This window comes from Staurois parvus, unplaced genomic scaffold, assembly GCF_062004578.1.
Source record: "Staurois parvus isolate SC_StPar_1 unplaced genomic scaffold, SC_StPar_1.0 ptg001322l, whole genome shotgun sequence".
Taxonomy (NCBI): domain Eukaryota; kingdom Metazoa; phylum Chordata; class Amphibia; order Anura; family Ranidae; genus Staurois; species Staurois parvus.
This window is the reverse complement of record NW_028319118.1, coordinates 237,429-256,163: the sequence shown is the minus strand read 5'-3', so window position 1 is coordinate 256,163 and position 18,735 is coordinate 237,429. Positions and strand designations below refer to the sequence as shown.

The 18,735-nt window shown below is 47.7% G+C and overlaps 1 protein-coding gene across 1 annotated transcript in view; it reads left to right on the top strand.

The window, feature by feature from the left end:
• The first annotated feature begins 10,517 nt into the window (after nucleotides 1-10,517).
• The window catches only part of LOC149437055 (vomeronasal type-2 receptor 26-like), a 50,503-nt gene continuing 42,285 nt past the window's right edge, over nucleotides 10,518-18,735 (top strand). The window contains exons 1-3 of the mRNA XM_089661188.1: nucleotides 10,518-10,668; nucleotides 12,841-13,035; nucleotides 15,651-15,744. Of these exons, the coding sequence (XP_089517314.1) occupies nucleotides 10,518-10,668; nucleotides 12,841-13,035; nucleotides 15,651-15,744 (440 nt within the window). The remainder of the gene's footprint in view (nucleotides 10,669-12,840; nucleotides 13,036-15,650; nucleotides 15,745-18,735) is intronic.

Below are 18,735 nucleotides of genomic sequence, written 5' to 3'. Positions count from 1 at the left end.
GAGGTCATTTTGGGGGGTGGGGGCATTTTATGCCCAGCATTAGAAGTTTATGCCACACATCACTCACTCTTCTAACCACCTGAAGACCAAGCCTTTAATGACACTTTTTGTTCACATGAAAAAAATCAGTATTTTTTGCTAGGAAATTAATTTAAACCCCCAAACATATATTTTTAAAGCAGACATCCTAGTGAATAAAATGGTGGGTACTACAATTTTTTATGGCACATAGTACTCGCGCAGCAATTTTTCAAAAGCCAATTTTTTTTTAGAAAATACACTTTTTTTTACTTTTAATGCATAAAAACACAATATATTGGCCAATTATTTGGTAGAATATAAACTATGATGGTATGCCGAGTAAATAGATACCAAACATGACATGCTTTAAAACTGTGCATGCTCCGTGCAATGGTGACAAACTGCATACATTTTTAATATCCATAGGAAACACTTTAAAAGCCTTTACAAGCCACCATGTTAGATTTACAGAGGAGGTCTAGTGTTAGAATTACTGCCCTTCATCTGACGTTCACGGCAATACCTCACATGCATGGTGCAACCGCTGTTTACATACCGGCATAGGGTCAAGGCTTGTGCACACAGGTGTGCGCGCATGGGAGGGCCAAGTTGATTTTTTTTTAGTTATTTTGATTTTTTAAAATTATTTTTACATTGTACCTTTCATTTTTTTTAATCCCTTTTAATACTATCACAGGGAATGCAAATATCCCCTATAACTTCAATGGGCATTGTCATATATTATTTGAGAAATCTGGGGTCTATCAGACTCTGGATATCTCCTCTGCCCTTACATTATCTCATGTCACCAAGATCGGTGATCAGATGCTTTCCCAATTTGCAAATGGCGCTGTTTATATCCTGCGAAACTGAAGTGATGAAATGCTCGTAGCTTCCGAATTCTTAGACTATAGAGATGATTGGCACCATTCTGGTCTCCAATCAGCTCTATGGTCAGCTGGCAGAAACACCAGCTGCATTCTCAGGTCCCCCCGATGGCACGGGACTGCCAGAGAAGGCCGTGGACGGCAGCGGGGGACGGGAGGGGGGACATCATCTTCCGCTGCTTGTAAAAGCAATCCTGCAGCTAAATAGGCACTAGGATTGCTTTTACATGAAAGCCGATCGCTGGCTGAAAAAAACTATACCAGGATGATGCCTGCAGCTTTACCATCATCCTGGTATAACCATTCAAAGTCCAGTAATGTACCAGTACGTCGCTGGTCTTTGTTGGGTGTATATGCTATGTTCTTTTTTTTGTATGCAGCCTGTGGACTGAATGACAAAAAAGAGAAGAAATCTCTGCCAGAAAAAGTGTGTAGTATGCCCACCATTAGAATATACTGCTGTCAGGGAGCGAGGAGCCAGACACACAAGGAGGTGCAATTAAAGGTAGGTTTATTTACACAAAAACAAGGCAAGAGTCTATGCAAGTCCAACAGCAACAGCGGATGACTTGGTAGGACAGAATTTCTACTGCCGAGGTCGTCTTCCAGGACAATCAGGTCGAGAACCAGCGGGAATCGTAGCCAAAGCCGGGGTCAGAAGCCAGGAAGAATGGTCGCCAGAGCCGGGGTCAGAATCCAGGAGGAATGGTCGCCAGAGCCATGGTCAGAATCCAGGAGGAATGGTCACCAGAGCCGTGGTCAGAATCCAGGAAGAATGGTCGCCAGAACCGGGGTCAGAAGCCAGGAAGAATGGTCGCCAGAGCCGGGTTCAGAAGCCAGGAGGAGTCTTTGCCAAAGCCGAGTCGGTATCCAGGAGAGCAATGAGTAACTGAACAGGAGCTTGCAGCTGTGCAACTGACAGGACACGAATGCAATGGACAGCTACATACGGCAGACTTAAATGTGATAAGCCGCCACCTCCTGGGAGGAGTCGCAGAGGGCTGAAAGCATAAAGGATCCCACAATGCTTTGCAGACACCTAAGATGGATGCCAGCACATGGAGCAGCACAAGCCCTGAGGAAAGGTAGTACCTTGACAACTGCCCTGCATCCACCCACTTCTAATGGTGGGCACACATTAGGTCACATGGTGCCACATGCGCCAGTTGCAAGATTGTACAAATGTCTAAATAGTGGCACGCTTGAATACAAATTGTCCACGTATAAGTGGTACCCCATATGGAAAAAGGATGACGCCAAGTCCCAAACTATCTTGTCACTGCTCCCCATGTAGTCTGGGCATCCGGGGGGCTCCACATGACTATCTTTTCCCTCGTAAATCCAAAACTGATAAGTATAGCCTGTTGTCCTCTCACAGGTCTTCTACATCTTGACCCCATATCTGGCACGCTTGCTGGGGAGAAATTGTTTGAATGGAAGGCAGGCAGAAAAAATAAATGAGGGATTCCTCAACGCAGATGTTTTGCTGGGGAGTATAAGACATCTGCAAATTTTTGGTTAAGGTGATTTGCGAGGGGCTGAATTTTGTGGAGCCGATCAAATTCAGGGTCCCCCCGAGGATGACAGAGGGTATTGTCATTGAAATGCATAGAACACATTATACTCTCATATCTATGCCTGGCCATGACAGCAGAGAACACGGCATATGATGAATCGGGTCTGCGGACCAATACAACCGCAATTCATTCTTCTTACTAATACCCATGTTGAGGGTTAGGCCCCAAAAAATGTAAATTCGGAAACCGTAACGAGTTTCCATGCGAACGGTCTGGCAAGGTTTGAATTTGGGTCAGCGGCGATACATTGTTGTGCGTATAAAATGCTTTGATCCACAATCAACGCATACAGATCCTCCGTAAAAAACAGCTCCAAAAAATCAAGGGGAGGAGTTAAATGTGCTGTTTCCACCTGAATTCCGGGTTGGGCAGTGAAAGGGTGAAGTAAGGGTGCTGAAGAATTTGTGGGCTGCCAATTGGGATTTGCAAGCACATCCAGAAGGATACTAGGGGCTCTATGAGCCTGTGTGCGAATTCTTGGTGGCTGCGGGATAATACTTGTGCTCGCCATCGCACCGGCTTGTACTGCACTTATGGGACTTGCCAAGTCGCCAAGTCATACTGCAGTGCTGGTATGTGAAAGACCAGGATGTGCTAGGCCGCTGGTACTCATCAGTTCACCAAAAGGTAGCACGGCACTAGTACTGGCACTCTGCTGTATATGAGAATCATCATGCAATTGTAACATCTCAGCAACCTGGGAATGAGGTTGGGTATGCCTGACCATAGTATGGACCTCTTCTCCATCATCTGAGCGATCTGTCAGGGTTTCACCGCTGTCTACAGGTTTGTGTTTTGAGGTAGATTCTGTCAGGGAGTCTTTCCCTTCGCTCTCACCTGACAAGCTCAGAATTCTGTAGGCCTCTTCACTAGAGTACCTGGGGGCGTGGTCTGCTGCGATCCAAGATGGCGACGTGACACAAGAGCTCCCGCTGGCTTGAGACCTTGAATGGAATTTGCACGTGGAGCGGGTGAGATTCAGCTATACCACGATGGGGAGAGCAGACTGGAATGCCTCTGGCTCCTGTTCCCGCTCCCCGCGGGCGCACAACCCCCAGCAATCCCGCCATATACAGGAGCTGTTCCGCTCCCAGCAGAGGGACAGGCCGCATGCAGCATCCCCCTCTCCCCCCTCCTCCTTCCACAGCAACAGTACGCGTCCAGAGCGCACAGAACACAGACACTGGGGCTGGAATAGAATCTATCCCACAGCATGATCTCTCCTCAGATACCCATACACTCTCTCTGAGAGATCTGCAGGCTGTGGCTGCAGACATTAAAGCTACCTTTACTACAGCCCTCAGTGATTTAAGAGAAGATCTTCACTTGCTCCATTAGATTAGAGGAGGTAGAATTCACAAGCAGATCTAATTCAGATGCCATTATGGAGGTCCAGCAGTTGTCAGCCTCGAATACAGCACATATTCGGGATTTCTATAGGCAGATTGAAGACCTGGATAATAGGGGTCGCAGACACAATATCAGAATGCGTGGCCTACCTGAATCTGTACAACAACACAACATCCCTAAAAACATCATTGCGATTTTAATGATCTGCTGGGCCACCCTCCTGCTGCACCCATTGAATTGGAACGTGCACACAGATCACTTCGCCCCAGGAGTAGAGATTCTGATCCACCCAGAGATGTGGTATGTTGTTTGGTCCTCTTCCCAGTCAAGGAAGATATCCTCAAAAGGGCCAGAGAGAAGAGACGCTGTCAGGAATGGACTCAGCATTAGTGGTGGGACTCATCTGCTGTGTGGGCTGCAGTACCAGGGCTGGCCAGCGGGTGCTCTCAGCAACCAGAAGCTCACTCCTGCAATCAGCCATCACCTGAGGCTGATTGCAGGAATTGTATTTAAGGAATGGCCAGACCTGCAGTCAGTGCCTTGGTGTATGTTTCCAATGAGCCCCTGTACCTGCATCCTGTCTGCTTGCTGCCTGATCCTGACTCTGCTTTGATCCTGACTCTGAATGAACTCCGCCTGTCCTGACCTCGGCTATTCCTGACCACTCTTCCGCTCGCTCCTGGTACCCTGTTTGCCCGTTTGCTACCGACCCGGCCTGCCCGACTACGTTTGATTATATATATGGTTATCTGTTGGAGGTTGGGTTGTTTGCACTGTGTTATGTTTACCTTGCACTGCGTTTGTGTTGTTTAGTCTTAATAAATTGTCTTATTTACACTATACCTGAAGCCTGCATTTCCCTGTGTCAGTCCACACACCTCTGGTCATACCCGGAGCCCTGACAGACGCCTTTTATATCAAGGCAATGAGATTCACCTGTTCCAAGATCTCTCCTCCATTACCTTGCAACAAAGGCGAGACCTTCACCCCCTGCTGGACACCCTGCGCTTCCATAGCATACCATATAGGTGGCGATTTCCATTTTGTCTCTCTGCTCAGGTTCAGGGGCGCACAGCCTACTTGCGAGTTCCAGAGGATCTGCCCAGCTTCTGTGCCACTTTGGACATTCCTATAGTTGAGCTTCCTGATTGGCACAGATCAATGCATCTTCCCCCTGCTCCAGATTCTAGCCGAGTATCTAGCAAAATGGATGGGCAGGCCACCTTTCCTTGCCGATGCCGATCGGGTCCTTCCATGCCTCTGAGACTTCCTGCCAGAGTCCCTACAGCTTCCAACAGCCCTACTGCCTCTCCAGCGCACCGCAGACCCTGCCATGAAGCTTAAAGGCCGGCGTCCTCCTCCCTGACTTTCTCTCACTACCAATATTCATCCAGAGAACGACTTTCCTGAGTCCCTCTCATCCAGCTCCGGAACCATGTTGGTAGCTCCTCGAGTCTTCTGAGACCTCTACATGGAACACTTTCCCTATCCTCTTTTCTAGTGCCTCCCTCATTTATTTATTTATTTATCGAGTTTATATAGCGCCAAAGGGTTTGCTCAGCGCTGTACAATAGAGGGGGGACAATACATGAAACAGTACAGTAACATCAAACAGCACACAAGGGGTAAGAGGGCCCTACTCTTTCGAGCTTACAATCTAGGAGGGAGGGGGTAGAGGTACAGGAGGAAATGGCTGTGGGGGATGGAGTGGTAGGAGGAGGGAAGGGCAGTGGCTGTTAGGTGAGGGTGGGGTAGGCTTCCCTGAAGAGGTGGGTTTTCAGGGAGCGCCTGAAGGTGAGGAGGGAAGGTGACAGTCTGATGGATTGGGGTAGTGAGTTCCAGAGGATGGGGGAGGACCTGGAGAAGTCTTGCAGTCGTGCGTGGGAGGAGGAGACCAGGGAGCAAGATAGGAGGTCCTGTGAAGAGCAAAGGGTACGGGTAGGGTGGTACTTGGGAATCAGGTCGGTGAGGTAGTTAGGGGCAGTGTTGTGAATGGCTTTATAGGTCAGAGTGAGCAGTTTGAATTTAATGCGTTGGGCAATGGGGAGCCAGTGGAGGGAGAGGCAGAGGGGGGTGGCAGAGGTGGAGCGGCTGGTGAGGTGGATGAGTCTGGCAGCTGAGTTCAGGATGGTCTGAAGCGGGGAGAGTTTGCACTGGGGTAGGCCGATGAGGAGGGAGTTGCAGTAGTCAAGGCGTGAGATAATCAGGGAGTGAACGAGTAGTTTAGTGGTGTCTGGGGTAAGGAAGGAGCGTATTTTGGCGATGTTGCAAAGGTGGAGCCTGCATGTATTTGTGAGTGATTTGACATGAGGTTGGAAGGAAAGGTTTGAGTCCAGAATGACGCCAAGGACCTTGGCTTGCTGGGCGGGATTGATGGTGGTGTTGTTGGTAGTGATGAAAAGGATGGGGGGGGGGCACGGGAAGGGGGAAAGACGAGAAGCTCGGTTTTGGAGAGGTTGAGTTTGAGGAAATGGAGCGACATCCAGTCAGAGATGTCGTTTAGGAGGTGAGTGATGCGGGCAGAGAATGTGGGGGTGAGGTGAGGGGTGGATAGGTAGATTAGAGTATCATCAGCATAGAGGTGGTAGTTGAAGCCGTGGGAGTGTATGAGTTTGCCAAGGGAGGAGGTGTAGATGGAGAAGAGAAGGGGTCCAAGGACAGAGCCCTGGGGGACCCCAACAGAGAGGGGGAGGGAAGAGGAGGTGGCGCCGTTGTAGGAAACGCTGAAGGAGCGTTGGGATAGATAGGACGAGAACCAAGAGAGAGCGGTGTCTCTGATGCCAAGGGAGAGTAGTTTATTAAGGAGGAGGGGGTGGTCGACTGTGTCAAAAGCCGCAGAGAGGTCTAGGAGGAGGAGGACAGAGTAGTCGCCTTTGGCTTTGGCGGTTAGTAGATCGTTGGTGATTTTAAGGAGGGCAGTTTCGGTGGAGTGAAGGGGACGGAAGCCGGACTGTAGTGGGTCAAGGAGGTTGTTGTCAGTTAGGTGGGCGCTTAGGCGATCGTAGACCAAGCGCTCAAGGAGCTTGGACATGAGTGGCAGCAGGGAAATTAGTCTGAGGTTGTTGAGGTCAGTGGGGTCCAGGGAGGGCTTTTTGAGTATGGGGGTGATGTGCGCATGTTTTAGGGGGGAGGGGAAGACGCCAGTAGCGAGGGAGAGATTGAAGATGTGGGTAAGGGAGCGGATGAGGGAAGAGGGGGGTGACCGGAGGAGTTGAGAGGGGATAGGGTCTAGGGGGCAGGTAGTGAGGCGGGCTTCTGAGAAGACTCTGGTGACTTCCTCAGTGGTAGTAGGGCTGAAGGAGTGCAGTGATGGGGGGGTTACGGTAGGCAGGGCCTTGGGTGTGGTGGGGGGCAGTGCCGTTGCAAGGTCAGAGGAGGGGAGAGATGAGAGGGTGATGGAAGGGGGGAGGCTAGATGGGGAGGTAGACTGCAAGTTGACTATGTCCTTGCGGATTGCGTCAATCTTGCTATGGAGATGAGTGGCAATCTCGTGGGCGGTAAGTGAGGTACTGAGTGGAGGAGGGGGGGAGAGAGCAGGGAGTTGAAGGTGGAGAAGAGTCGGCGAGGGCAGTTTGAGAGGGTGTTGATCAGGTCAACGAAGTAGGCCTGCTTGGCGGCGTGGAGGGAGGAAGTGTAGGTGAGGAAGGCAGATTTGTAGAGGGAGAATGCATGAGGGGACCTGGTTTTGCGCCATAGTCTCTCCAGCGCACGACTGCGACGTTTGAGGCATTTAGTGTGGTCGTTCTGCCATGGTTGGAGCGGTCTGGGTTTGATGTTGCGTGTGGTTAGGGGTGCCAGAGAGTCTAGGGTGGCTGATAGTGAGTCGTTGTACGCGGTGGTGGCTAGGTCAGGACATGACAGTGGAAGGATGCTGTCGTGCAAGCGGTCGGCAGCCGAGTGGAGGGGGGCCGGGTGCAGGTTGCGGAGGTTGCGGCTGGTGATGGTTTGGCGCACTGGTCCTCCAGAAGACTCTGTGGTTGTGGTCTGTCTCAGTCTAATGAGCACGAAGACCCCTGCGCATACTGCCTCAGCTGCATTCATGGACGGCCATTTCTGCTATATCTCTACAGAAACCTCTCTGACCTCTCGCCCCCATGTTGTAGTATTTTTTCTGCCTCTGATGATTACCTGGGAGAGGATCCTTTAGCATTTACCATACCCTTCCTGTATTGCTTTTGCTGATGTGTCCGCTGTATGGAGCCCCTGGAGAGTGTTAGTTCCTAGACCCTCTAAGCTTCTCCTTTGTTAGTCCTTTCATTTGATCCCTAGGGACCTTTAGAAGGTCTTGCAGTGGTCGGAGGCAGACTCTATAAATTCCATCATATTTGATTTGTCTACAATGATCACTATCCCTTTTATTTCCCTTTAGTGTCCCTTATAAGAAGTTGGTTAACCCAGCTAACTTATGCTTATTTTTAGGGATGGGGCGGACCCAGGGTGGGTGTCTAGCTTTGGAGGGTGGGGGGCCTGGGCTATGGGTGGTCATTTCCATATTCTTGCTTGTAACATGATACATTGAAATCAAGTATCACCTCGTCATTCATCCCTGCCGATATACCCCGTGGGAGTGGACCCCCTTCCCTCCTTCCAAAGGCTTATTTTAATACCAAACCAATTTCTGCTCTGATAACACAGAGCCATCTTTTTCAGCCTCTGATGAACCCCCCAGGCCTAGTTCCCCTTCCCTTGCCCAACTTCTGTTATTTCTCCTTTACGGACACGAGGTGCTACTTGATTCTTAATTTGCAGTGAATTTGGTGGGAGTGGGATGGGAGGGACTATTACGTGTTTTGAGGGGAAGTCGGGATGTGAGGAGTTAGGCTGACTGCATGGTACTCCATGGGTCCAATCTGTGATACTGTATTAGGTTTCACTCCTCTCACATGTGTCTTAAATTGCCGGTTATTTTCATATCTGTTTAACTGCTATAAGGTTGTATGTATTGTTCCACTTTTTTTTTATGTCCTCTATGGATTTTGCTATATTTTGTTACTCGACTCATTCATACGCAGGACTCCGGTCTGACTTTTCTTTGTGGTTTTTTTTTTTTGTAGTCAGCATGGACTTGCATACTGGCACTTCCATGATGCTCCGCCCTTGCCACACCTCTGACCGCACCTACGAGATATTGCATAGACTGTCTTCAATCAACCAAGCGTATTTAAACTCCCCTACATATCTTGTTCTCACTCTTATATGACATACAGAATCAAAATCGGTCCCCTGCCCTCTTAATAAACTGTACATTTTCCATATGATCGCCCCTGCTTGTGGCTAGTCTCTCCCTTCCACTACGTTGAATGCTGTCGGTTGTGCACATTTACGTTTTTAAACATCTTATAACCTGTGCTCACTCGCCCCCCACATTTTGTCCGCTTTTTATGGTCCATGGTCAGGCGGACTCTAATATTTTGGATCTCGACCCACCGCGTTTCCCACACAGTGAGCTTTGAGAGCTTTCACTGACCTTTTACCGGCCATCCCTATTCTCTCGCTATCTGTTCCTCTTTTCCCTTCCTTCTTAGTCTCCTTATTCACCTTTTTTCCCGCCTATTCCCCTTTTTTCAAGTTCCTTCTCATTTTTCCACATTTTTTGGTGGGTCAGCTGGTCTACCTCCACTGCCGGTATCTCATTCTCTTCTGTTTTCCCCCCATCTTTCTTCCCCCCCCCCTTTTTTTTTTCCTTTCTCTCTCCTCTCCCCTTCCCTTCTTTACCCAATACTACCTTTCCAATTTCCTTAGGTTCCCCTCACCTTTTTGATCATGCCTTCCCTAGATTCTTCGTCTGGTCATCTTTCATTAAATGTCCTGTCTATCAACGCAAAGGGTCTTAATACCCCCCAAAAACGCTCCCTCCTACTCACTCACTTGTTTAAACAAAGAGCGGACATTGACTTTGTACAGGAAACGCACTTCCGTCAGGATGCCATACCCAGGTTTACTAACTTTCGCTTTCCAGCTGTCTTTCACGCCCCCAATGCTCAGGCTAAATCCAAAGGTGTCTCTATTATTATTGCAAAGCTTCTCCCTCTGACTATTGTAGACTCACTTCCAGATCCGGAGGGCAGATTCTTGTTCCTAAAAGGTACCTTTGCCAATAGGCCCATCACTTTAGCGAACCTTTACGCTCCTAACACCAGACAGGTATCCTTTTTCCGCTCCATTACTTCTCCGCTCTCCTCTTTTCAAGCGGGTATCCTAATCTTAGAAGGTGATCTTAACGTTCCCGTGTCCTTTATTGGATTCCTCATCGGGTAGCTCTTTCCTGTCTTACAAATCTCTTAGACAGATCCACACCCAACTACAAGATTTGCAGCTCCATGATCCCTGGCGAGTCCTTCATCCGAATGTCAAGGATTATACTTTTTTCTCCCCCCCACATAACAAATACTCTCGGATCGATTATCTTTTCATCTCGCAAGCTGACCTATCGCTTCTCCGTGACTCTTCTATTGAACCGATGATCCTTTCTGATCATCATCCCGTCACAATGCTTTTACGATTTCCGGAGCACCATTCTCGCGCAAAGATGCTAGACGCTTCACTTATTTCAGGTGTGGCCAATGAGGCTGAGATTCGATCCCATTTGACAGATTATTTTTTGCTTAATCAAACCCCAGATACACCCCTGTTAACCCAATGGGAGGCACACAAATGCGTTATCAGAGGACTCTTCATAGCCATGGCTACGAAACACAAAAAAGAAAGACAGACGCATCTGCAACACCTCTTCGACCGCATTAATCTACTGGAAAAAGTTCACAAACAGACCCAAGCCGCCTCTACCTTATCCGATCTCACGGATGCTCGCACAACGCTCTTACATGAACTAGGTAAGGCAACTAAATGTAGATTTGTTTTATTGCAAAAACTCTTTTATGAGCTTGCTAACAAAAGCGGAAGATTTTTAGCCAGGTCCCTCCAGACTAAGAAATCCAGCTTAATGGTTCACAAGATTAGGGGCTCGGATGGCTCCCTAGCCACTTCAAATATTGCTTCACACTTTGAACACTAATATAAGATGTTATATAATCTCCCTCCCGAACGCCGCCCCTCCAAGATCAATATGCCCAGAGATTACTTGATATCTGATTTTCTTCACCTCCACAGCCCCCCCCACTCTATCTGAGGATGATGTCCAGGGTATGGAGCATTCTATTACGGCAGAGGAACTTTCCCAAGCTATCAAACAAATGAAACCGGGTAAAAGTCCTGATGGTCTTTCGGTGGCATATTATAAGGAGTGCTTAGACCATTTGAGTGGACCTTTCCTCTCCGCCTTCAACACCCTTTCCCTGGTGTACAACACCATTGCCTTTTGGAAGCCCACATTACTGTCATTACCAATTACAGGCCCATCTCTCTATTGAATGTAGACATCAAAATCTTTGCAAAAATCTTAGCGAACCGTCTTCTCCCACTGCTACCCTCCTTGATTGATTTAGACCAGGTGGGCTTCATCCCTGGAAGAGAAGCAAGGGACAACACCATCAAGGCACTCAATCTTCTCCACTGCCTTCACGACTCCCGTAATCCTGGATTTATCCTCTCTCTAGATGCCGAAAAGGCTTTTGACAGAGTCTCTTGGGACTATTTAAGAGCTTCCTTAGAAGCGATTGGACTAGGGGTCACTATGCTTAATTTCATCATGGCACTGTACTCGGGTCCAACTGCTCAGGCAGGTCCGTGTGAACGGACATCTTTCTAGACCTTTCCCTCTTGGAAATGGTACACACCAAGGCTGCCCCCTTTCCCCGCTTCTTTTTGTGATCTCCCTAGAGCCTCTGTTACATAAACTTTGTTCTAATACTGATATTAAAGGCATTTCTGTGACAAACAAGGAATACAAGCTTGCTGCTTACACAGACGATATTCTACTGTTCCTATCAGAGCCCTGGATCACTTTACCCAATATACTCAAGGATTTTTCCTCCTTTCAATACATTTCCAATCTGAAAATCAATTATTCCAAATCCTATGCCCTCAATGTTACTCTTACTCCAGACCTGGTCTCCTTTTGCCAGTCGCAGTTCCCGTTCCATTGGGAGCGGGAGTCCCTTACTTACTTGGGGATACAACTCACGAGTAACATCTCGGACCTCTATGCTAAAAATGTTCTCCTAACCCTTAGTACCATCCGAGAAGACCTAACTAAGTGGCACCGCCCGTGTTTCTCCTGGTTTGGCAGGGCTGCAATACTAAAGATGAATATTCTCCTGTGCCTTCTTTATTTATTCCAGATTTTGCCTATCCATTTACCGCCCATCTTTTTTGCCTCATGCAGACGACTAGGCTTTCTTTTTCTTTGGAATCATAAACAGCCACATATTGCCTTTTCCCAACTTGTGCTTCCTAAATCCAAAGGGGGGATCGGATTACCTGATCTACAATGATACCACTGAGTCTGCCATTTCACTAGGATAATTGACTGCAACATTCATTCTACCACCAAAATGTGGGTTTAATTGGAACATTCCTGCTCCTCTCCCCCCTTGGCAACGATCCCGTGGCTTCTGCCCAAGCATGTTCCTCCAGATCTCCTCACACATCCAATCATCGGTCCTTCCCTAAAAATCTTTTGATTGGCCTGTAAATCGGCCTCTATTTCAGATGCCCCCAACCCCCTAACGTCTCTTCGCTTTAATCCTGACTTCCCACCAGGCATGCATAAATCCTTTCCCTCAGCTCATTGGCCACACACTCAAGTTTTGGCAAAGCACTTCTTCCACAAAGGTCAGCTAAAGACTTGCTCTTCCTTGGCTAACACCATGGGTGACCATACTTTTACTTTTTGGGCCTATCTTCAAGTTAGACATTTTCTACTCTCTTCTACATATCGCTCTAAATGGACCCGCTCACCTCATTTATGTCAATCTGCTCTAAAGCTGAACCACAGAGACACTTAATATCCTTTACCTACTTACTTCTTACTGACAGACCCTTCGATTCACTCCCGGCCTGTAATGCGTGGAAAAGAGACTTAAATATTAATTTCTCACCCTCAGACTGGGAACAAATCTTTACATACTCCCATAAATGCTCCCTGAATGTCTCAGCCCAAGAAAACGGTTATAAGCTGGTGTTCCGATGGTACAACACGCCTTCTAGAATTCACCACTTGTTGGAGATGTGGAGCTCCTGTCGGATCCCTTTTGCATATTTGGTGGGATTGCCCCATTGTCCAGCCCTTCTGGCGGCAGGTGCATCGAATTACTTCTTCAGTGTCAGTCATTGACATTGAATATTCTCCAGCAAAACTCCTCCTTCACCACACTCCGCTCCCCAAACGTCTATACTCCAAATCTCTGGCAATGCACATGATATCCATCCGCCCACACTAAGAGACTGGTTCATGCGCATTGATAGAATTTCTGAAATGGAAGAGTTGATTGCCTCATCTTTGGATAATCCTACTAAATTCTCCCATACTTGGTCCTGCTGGACATTTTCGAACGACCCCGGAATACCGCTCTCTCCTGGGCCTGGCTGATTGAGTTTGCATACCTCTTATGCCCTGTAGTACTCCTGGTGCTTTGTCGGCTCTTTGTTCCTTTCCGATTCTGCTCAGGATCCCTGGTCTTGCAGCCCCTCAATCTTAGGAGCTCTATTCATACCGAATTATGTAAGCAAGCGTTCCCATCTCGCCTCTTCTCAGGATTTTTTAGGCAAATGTCCTTCCGTGGCAGTTTTTAGTGAAGGCACTTCATCTGCCCTCATACCCCCCCTCACCCCTTCCCTGCCATTCCCTTTCCCATTTACCCATCCCTTCCCCCACCCCCCTTTTTTTTTCTCTCTTTCCCCCTCTTTTTATGATTATTTTTATTCCTTCATCCCCATTTTCTCGCTATTCCACTCAGAGATTCTTTTCTTCTCCTCCTCTTCTTTACTTTTGGATACCCTAACCTGCTTGCAGGAGCACTAACACCTATTTGCTCCCCAACCGCGACATCTCTTTCTTCCCTAGCTTTTCACACATACACTGGCAGCTTTCGTCGGGTTACCTCAATAGTGTATCATTAGGGGTTATGCCGTATATGCCTTTACACCCAACTTCCTGCCATCACCATACGTATTGACAATGTGCTCTCCTGACACTTCTGCCCCTTCATTGGCTTTTGCTTGGTAACTGAGGCCTCATATCACCAATTCTGCCAGTGTCGCGACTCCAATACGCTGTACTGAGAACTGAGACCAGACGTGCCTTTCCATTCCTTATTACCCCTGATACTCTGATAGCGTTTTATATCTTGCTGATTGTTACCTACATTTTGTCAACTATTGTCTGCATATTTGTTCCCCTGTAATGCTTGTATCCGCTGTATGCTCTGAGTTCCTAAATAAATATTATGGGAAAAAAAAGAGTACCTTTTGTTGGACATTTGGGCCACTAAATTTATAGGTGCCTAGTGTGACTCACAGGAAAAAGAGCTCCTGGCTGTCAGGGACTGCTTGAACCGCTACAAAACATTTACCGACAAGTGCTTACAGAGATCAGGCCTGATTCTGTGAACACTGCGGTTTTGTGTACAATGTATCAAGTGACAGTTATCTACTGACACTGCACTGGCTGGGGGAGAGGGGGGAGGGGATAGGGGCTAAACGCAGGTGCTGGCAGGTGTCGGGGCTGATCCCGCTAATGCTGCATTTTTGGGGACATACTAATGTGAATGCTGGTATAGCGCTGATCTGATCAAAGATATTGATCCAATCAGACACTATACTAGCAATGGAGGTTTAGCGTGCAAGTGAGCGTGTTCCTGACAATCAAGGGGTTAAATGTGATTACTGGTGTACTAGCGGCAATCTGACGCTATCTGGGAGGGGCGCTAACTGACGCTAACTGACGCTAACTGACGTTAAGACTATCAGAAGTCGCCAGTGACACTAATACAGTGATCCGTAACAATCTGTTCACTGTGATCAATGACACTGGTGACAGGGCAGTGAAGGGGTTAACTGGGGGGGCGTTCAATGGGTTAAATGTGACCTAGGTGTGTTCTAATTGTTAGTGTAGTGCTTTGTACTCACGTTTTCTGTGTCTTCTCTCTCGGGATGTGCCCAGGCAGAGAAGATTGACATCATATCCTGTCCTGTGTAACTGTCAACACAGGACAGGATAGGACAGGGACCGATCATCCGACTTCACTGGCTGAAATCGAATGATTGATCCCTCGGAGATCGAATTGTAACACCCGTGGGTCGGCGGGGGCGTGTGTGCGCCCCCCTGCCCGCGGGAACATCGGGAGCGCGAATCACATTTATATACGTGATTTTGTGCAGTGGTGCCGCCCTGCCACAGTATATATACTGTGGCTGGTCGGCAACCGGTTAATCACTGATACATAGTAAACTGTGTTTACTATGTTTCAGTTTGTGAATAAAAGATAGCAAACACTGTGTCCTGTGTTCCATTTTATGAATGAATAGAAGTCTATACAGACTCCTATCCATTCATCTACAGTGCAGCTCAAGCTGCACAGAAAAGGGACTGTCATCAGTCCCATTCTCTCTCTCAAAAAAAGAGACATTGGAAGTCTGTTTAGACCCCTGCTTTCTCTCCAAAGCCCCCACTTCCCCCCAAATAACTGTACAAAAAAATTAAAAATACATTTTTTTTGATTAACAAAAATAATTAAATAAAATTGTAAAAAAAATAATAAAAAAATAGTAAGGCTAGGTTCACACTAGTGCGGGCGGTGCAGTTCATGTTTGCATGGGCATGGCAGCCCATTCATATGAATGGGCTTCCAGTCTGATGTTTCATGCAAAAAAAAAAGAAGGTTTTTTGGACCTTACGGCTTTCCTGTGGTTACAGCACCCACAATTGCGCTGTGGGCTGAGATGCGTGTGGTTGGTGCCATTCAGAATGAATGGAAGCCCAAGGCGTCTCATTGTGGGTGTGGGAACAGGTGCGATTCCTGCACCTGCAACCAGCCAGCAGCCTGCGGGCTAGTGTGAACCAGGGCTAGGGTTCTAAATCTCCCTTACCTCTGAAGCTGGAGGCTACGCTGCAGGGGCTACTAACAGGCAATGAGGAAGTGATTCAATACCTCCTCACCACCTGTGTTAACTCCATTTTTGCAGTCAAATGAACCACAACTGTATGCATTGCATGCAGTTGCAGGGCTTTTGTAGCGCTTCCCCATTTTTTCCCCAGGATATAATAGCGCAGGGGCGGACTGACCATTTGGACGCCCGGGCAATGCCCGAGTGCCCAGGGTCAGTGTGGGGCCAAATGAGATGCCCCTGATACCTTTCATAGGCTTTTTTGGGTGTGGTTTGAGTGTTGGCAAGGACACAGAGGCCCCATGATTTCCTATTGCCTGGGGGCCCCATGAGTTGTCAGTCCACTTCGGTAACAGTGATTTGATAAACATTTGCTCAACTATTGCAGGGCTTAAAAAAATAAGTAACTTTTTATTCTACTGGTCATGTGCTTTCAGAAAATATATGGTTTGGGGGTCTTTTACAAACTCTGAAAGCTGTAACTGAAAAATGAAAACCTCCAGATTTTTAGAGAAATTTGGTTATTGACATTCGATTTTCATCATTTTGCAAAAAGGCGCAATTTAAAATTTACAAACATTTGTTATTTATTAACTCAGTACAGGTTAATCTTTTATATTTAGCAGTAATTGTGTAACATTCGTTGTGTTTGTATTTGCTAATAATGATTTTATGGTATTTTTAACGAAAACATTGTTTTGATAAACATTTGTGCAAATATTTAATACATTTAATAAATAATTTAATACATTTCATTGCATATATTTAATATTTAATACAAATTTGCCTTAAATTTTAGTAGCACCTTCATTTTTTTATTCTATAGGTCATGTGTTTTCAGAAAATATATGGTTTGGGGGGGGGGGGGTGTCTTCTACAAACTCTGAAAGCTGTAAGGGAAAAATAAAAAAGTAATGGAAAAACTGCAAAAATGGTCTGACCACCTGAGTTTAAAAGTGGAGCGCAGGGCCTGGCAGCGAAAAGTTAAAGTTGGAGGATGCAATGGTAATAGAGTACCTAAATGCCTGGTAGGTGATGGGCACCTAAAGCATCGAAGAAAAAAATCAACACAAAAAGGGAAATATAAAGTCAAGAACCAAATAGAAACACCCAACAGGTTAGTTCTCACCTCCATCATGCTGAGCTTCCTCTGTGTCGTCTTCAGACGTCCTGTGGATTTAACCTGCAAGCTGAGACAAGTGTCATTTGAGGTCTTCTCCATTGCTTTTTTCCTGTGTTCTGGCCAAGACCATCACAGTCTGCATTGCCTTCAAAGCAACCAAACCTGGCAGTGTATGGAGGAAGTGGGTGGGAGATAAAGAAGCTATTTTTTTTTAAGTTCGCGAACGTGCGAAAAACGAAAAAACCCGTAAGTGTTCACAAAAAACGTGCTAGTGCGAAACACCACACAACAAAGTGCACTTAGGGGTGTGCTTTGTCCTTCCCCCGAAGGGGATGGACCTCTACCCTGATCCCCGGGGCACGAAGCTCCTGACAGGGACAAGGTTTCCATTTGGTCCACCTAGCCAAAAGGCCTGGCGGACCACCGTTCCTTATGGCCAGCCGAAGCCAGCCACTCAGCACTTGGTCAGGGGGTTCTCCCGAAGAGAAAACCCCCTAGGGACAGGGGAGGAAGGAACCAAAAGGCCACACATCCTCCCTCCAGACCCCAGGGCAGGCCGAGGACCCACACCCTCCATCCTGTGAGAAAAAAACACACACGAGTGAAAGTGACACACGTGGGAGAAATAATAAATTAAATAAAAGGTGGTTGTGCCAAATGTGCACAGACCAGGCCCTGGGGCCTGTAGCAAAAATTTCCCTGAACTTAACCAGAAGGCCTGGTCCCGAGGGCGCTGTGTAGAAAAACTGTTTGAACACAGTGGCCATGTGCCTTTTCACACGCTGGGGTCCCACACCCAAGTGTTACTAAGAGCACCCCTGATGCGACTACTCAGGGGGCACTGGTTCGCGGACTTTCTGCCTTCCCGACCCCTGGCCAGACAAGGTAGATCCATTCAAATCAGGAGGAACTGGGCCCCTCCGGTCTTCCAGGGGGAATTACTCCCGGGCCCCAGCAGCCTGTGGGTGCCGTGGTTTCTGTTCCAACCTGTACTAGCCGTCAGGACCCCCATCATACCACCAATGTTGTAGTCAACCCCAGAAACCACTAAACAGCTCATACACTCCCTCATCATATCACGACTGGACTATTGCAACTCCCTCCTCACTGGCCTCCTTCTTTGTGGTTCCCTGATCTCCTCCTCCCATGCCTGCCTCCAGGACTTCTCCAGGGTGTCACCCATCCTCTAGAACTCCCTGCCCCAACCCAACAGATTATTACCTACTCTCCTCTCCTTTAGGCACACCCTGAAAATCCATCTCTTCAGGGAAGCCTACCCCACCCCCTAACTTGCCGGCCTCCTCCACTCTTCCTACCACTCCATCCCCCACAGCTATCTCCTCCTGTACCACCATCCCCTCCCTCCTAGATTGTAAGCTCGAAAGAGCAGGGCCCTCAGTCCCCTCATGTTTTGCATTCTATTGTTATTGTTCTGTCACATGTTCTGTCCCCCATTGTCATGTACAGCGCTGAGCGAACTATCGGCACTTTATAAATACTGTATAATAATAGTTCTGACCTGCGTTATTTGGCTGTCAGTGTCTTCTCCTTACCAGGAATATGGTGTTGCCTCCATGTTCCCCTGTGGAGAAACCTGGTGATGGAACATGCCATGGACCTTCTGTAGGGATACCTGAGTTGTGTGTGGTTTACATCTCTTGATAGGTGCCGGATGACCCCATAATGCATCTGCATGTTGGTGTTGGCATATTCGCTCCAGCATGAAGCACCTGTTTTCTTTCTGGTGGGAGGCGACTGGGTCCAAAACCAG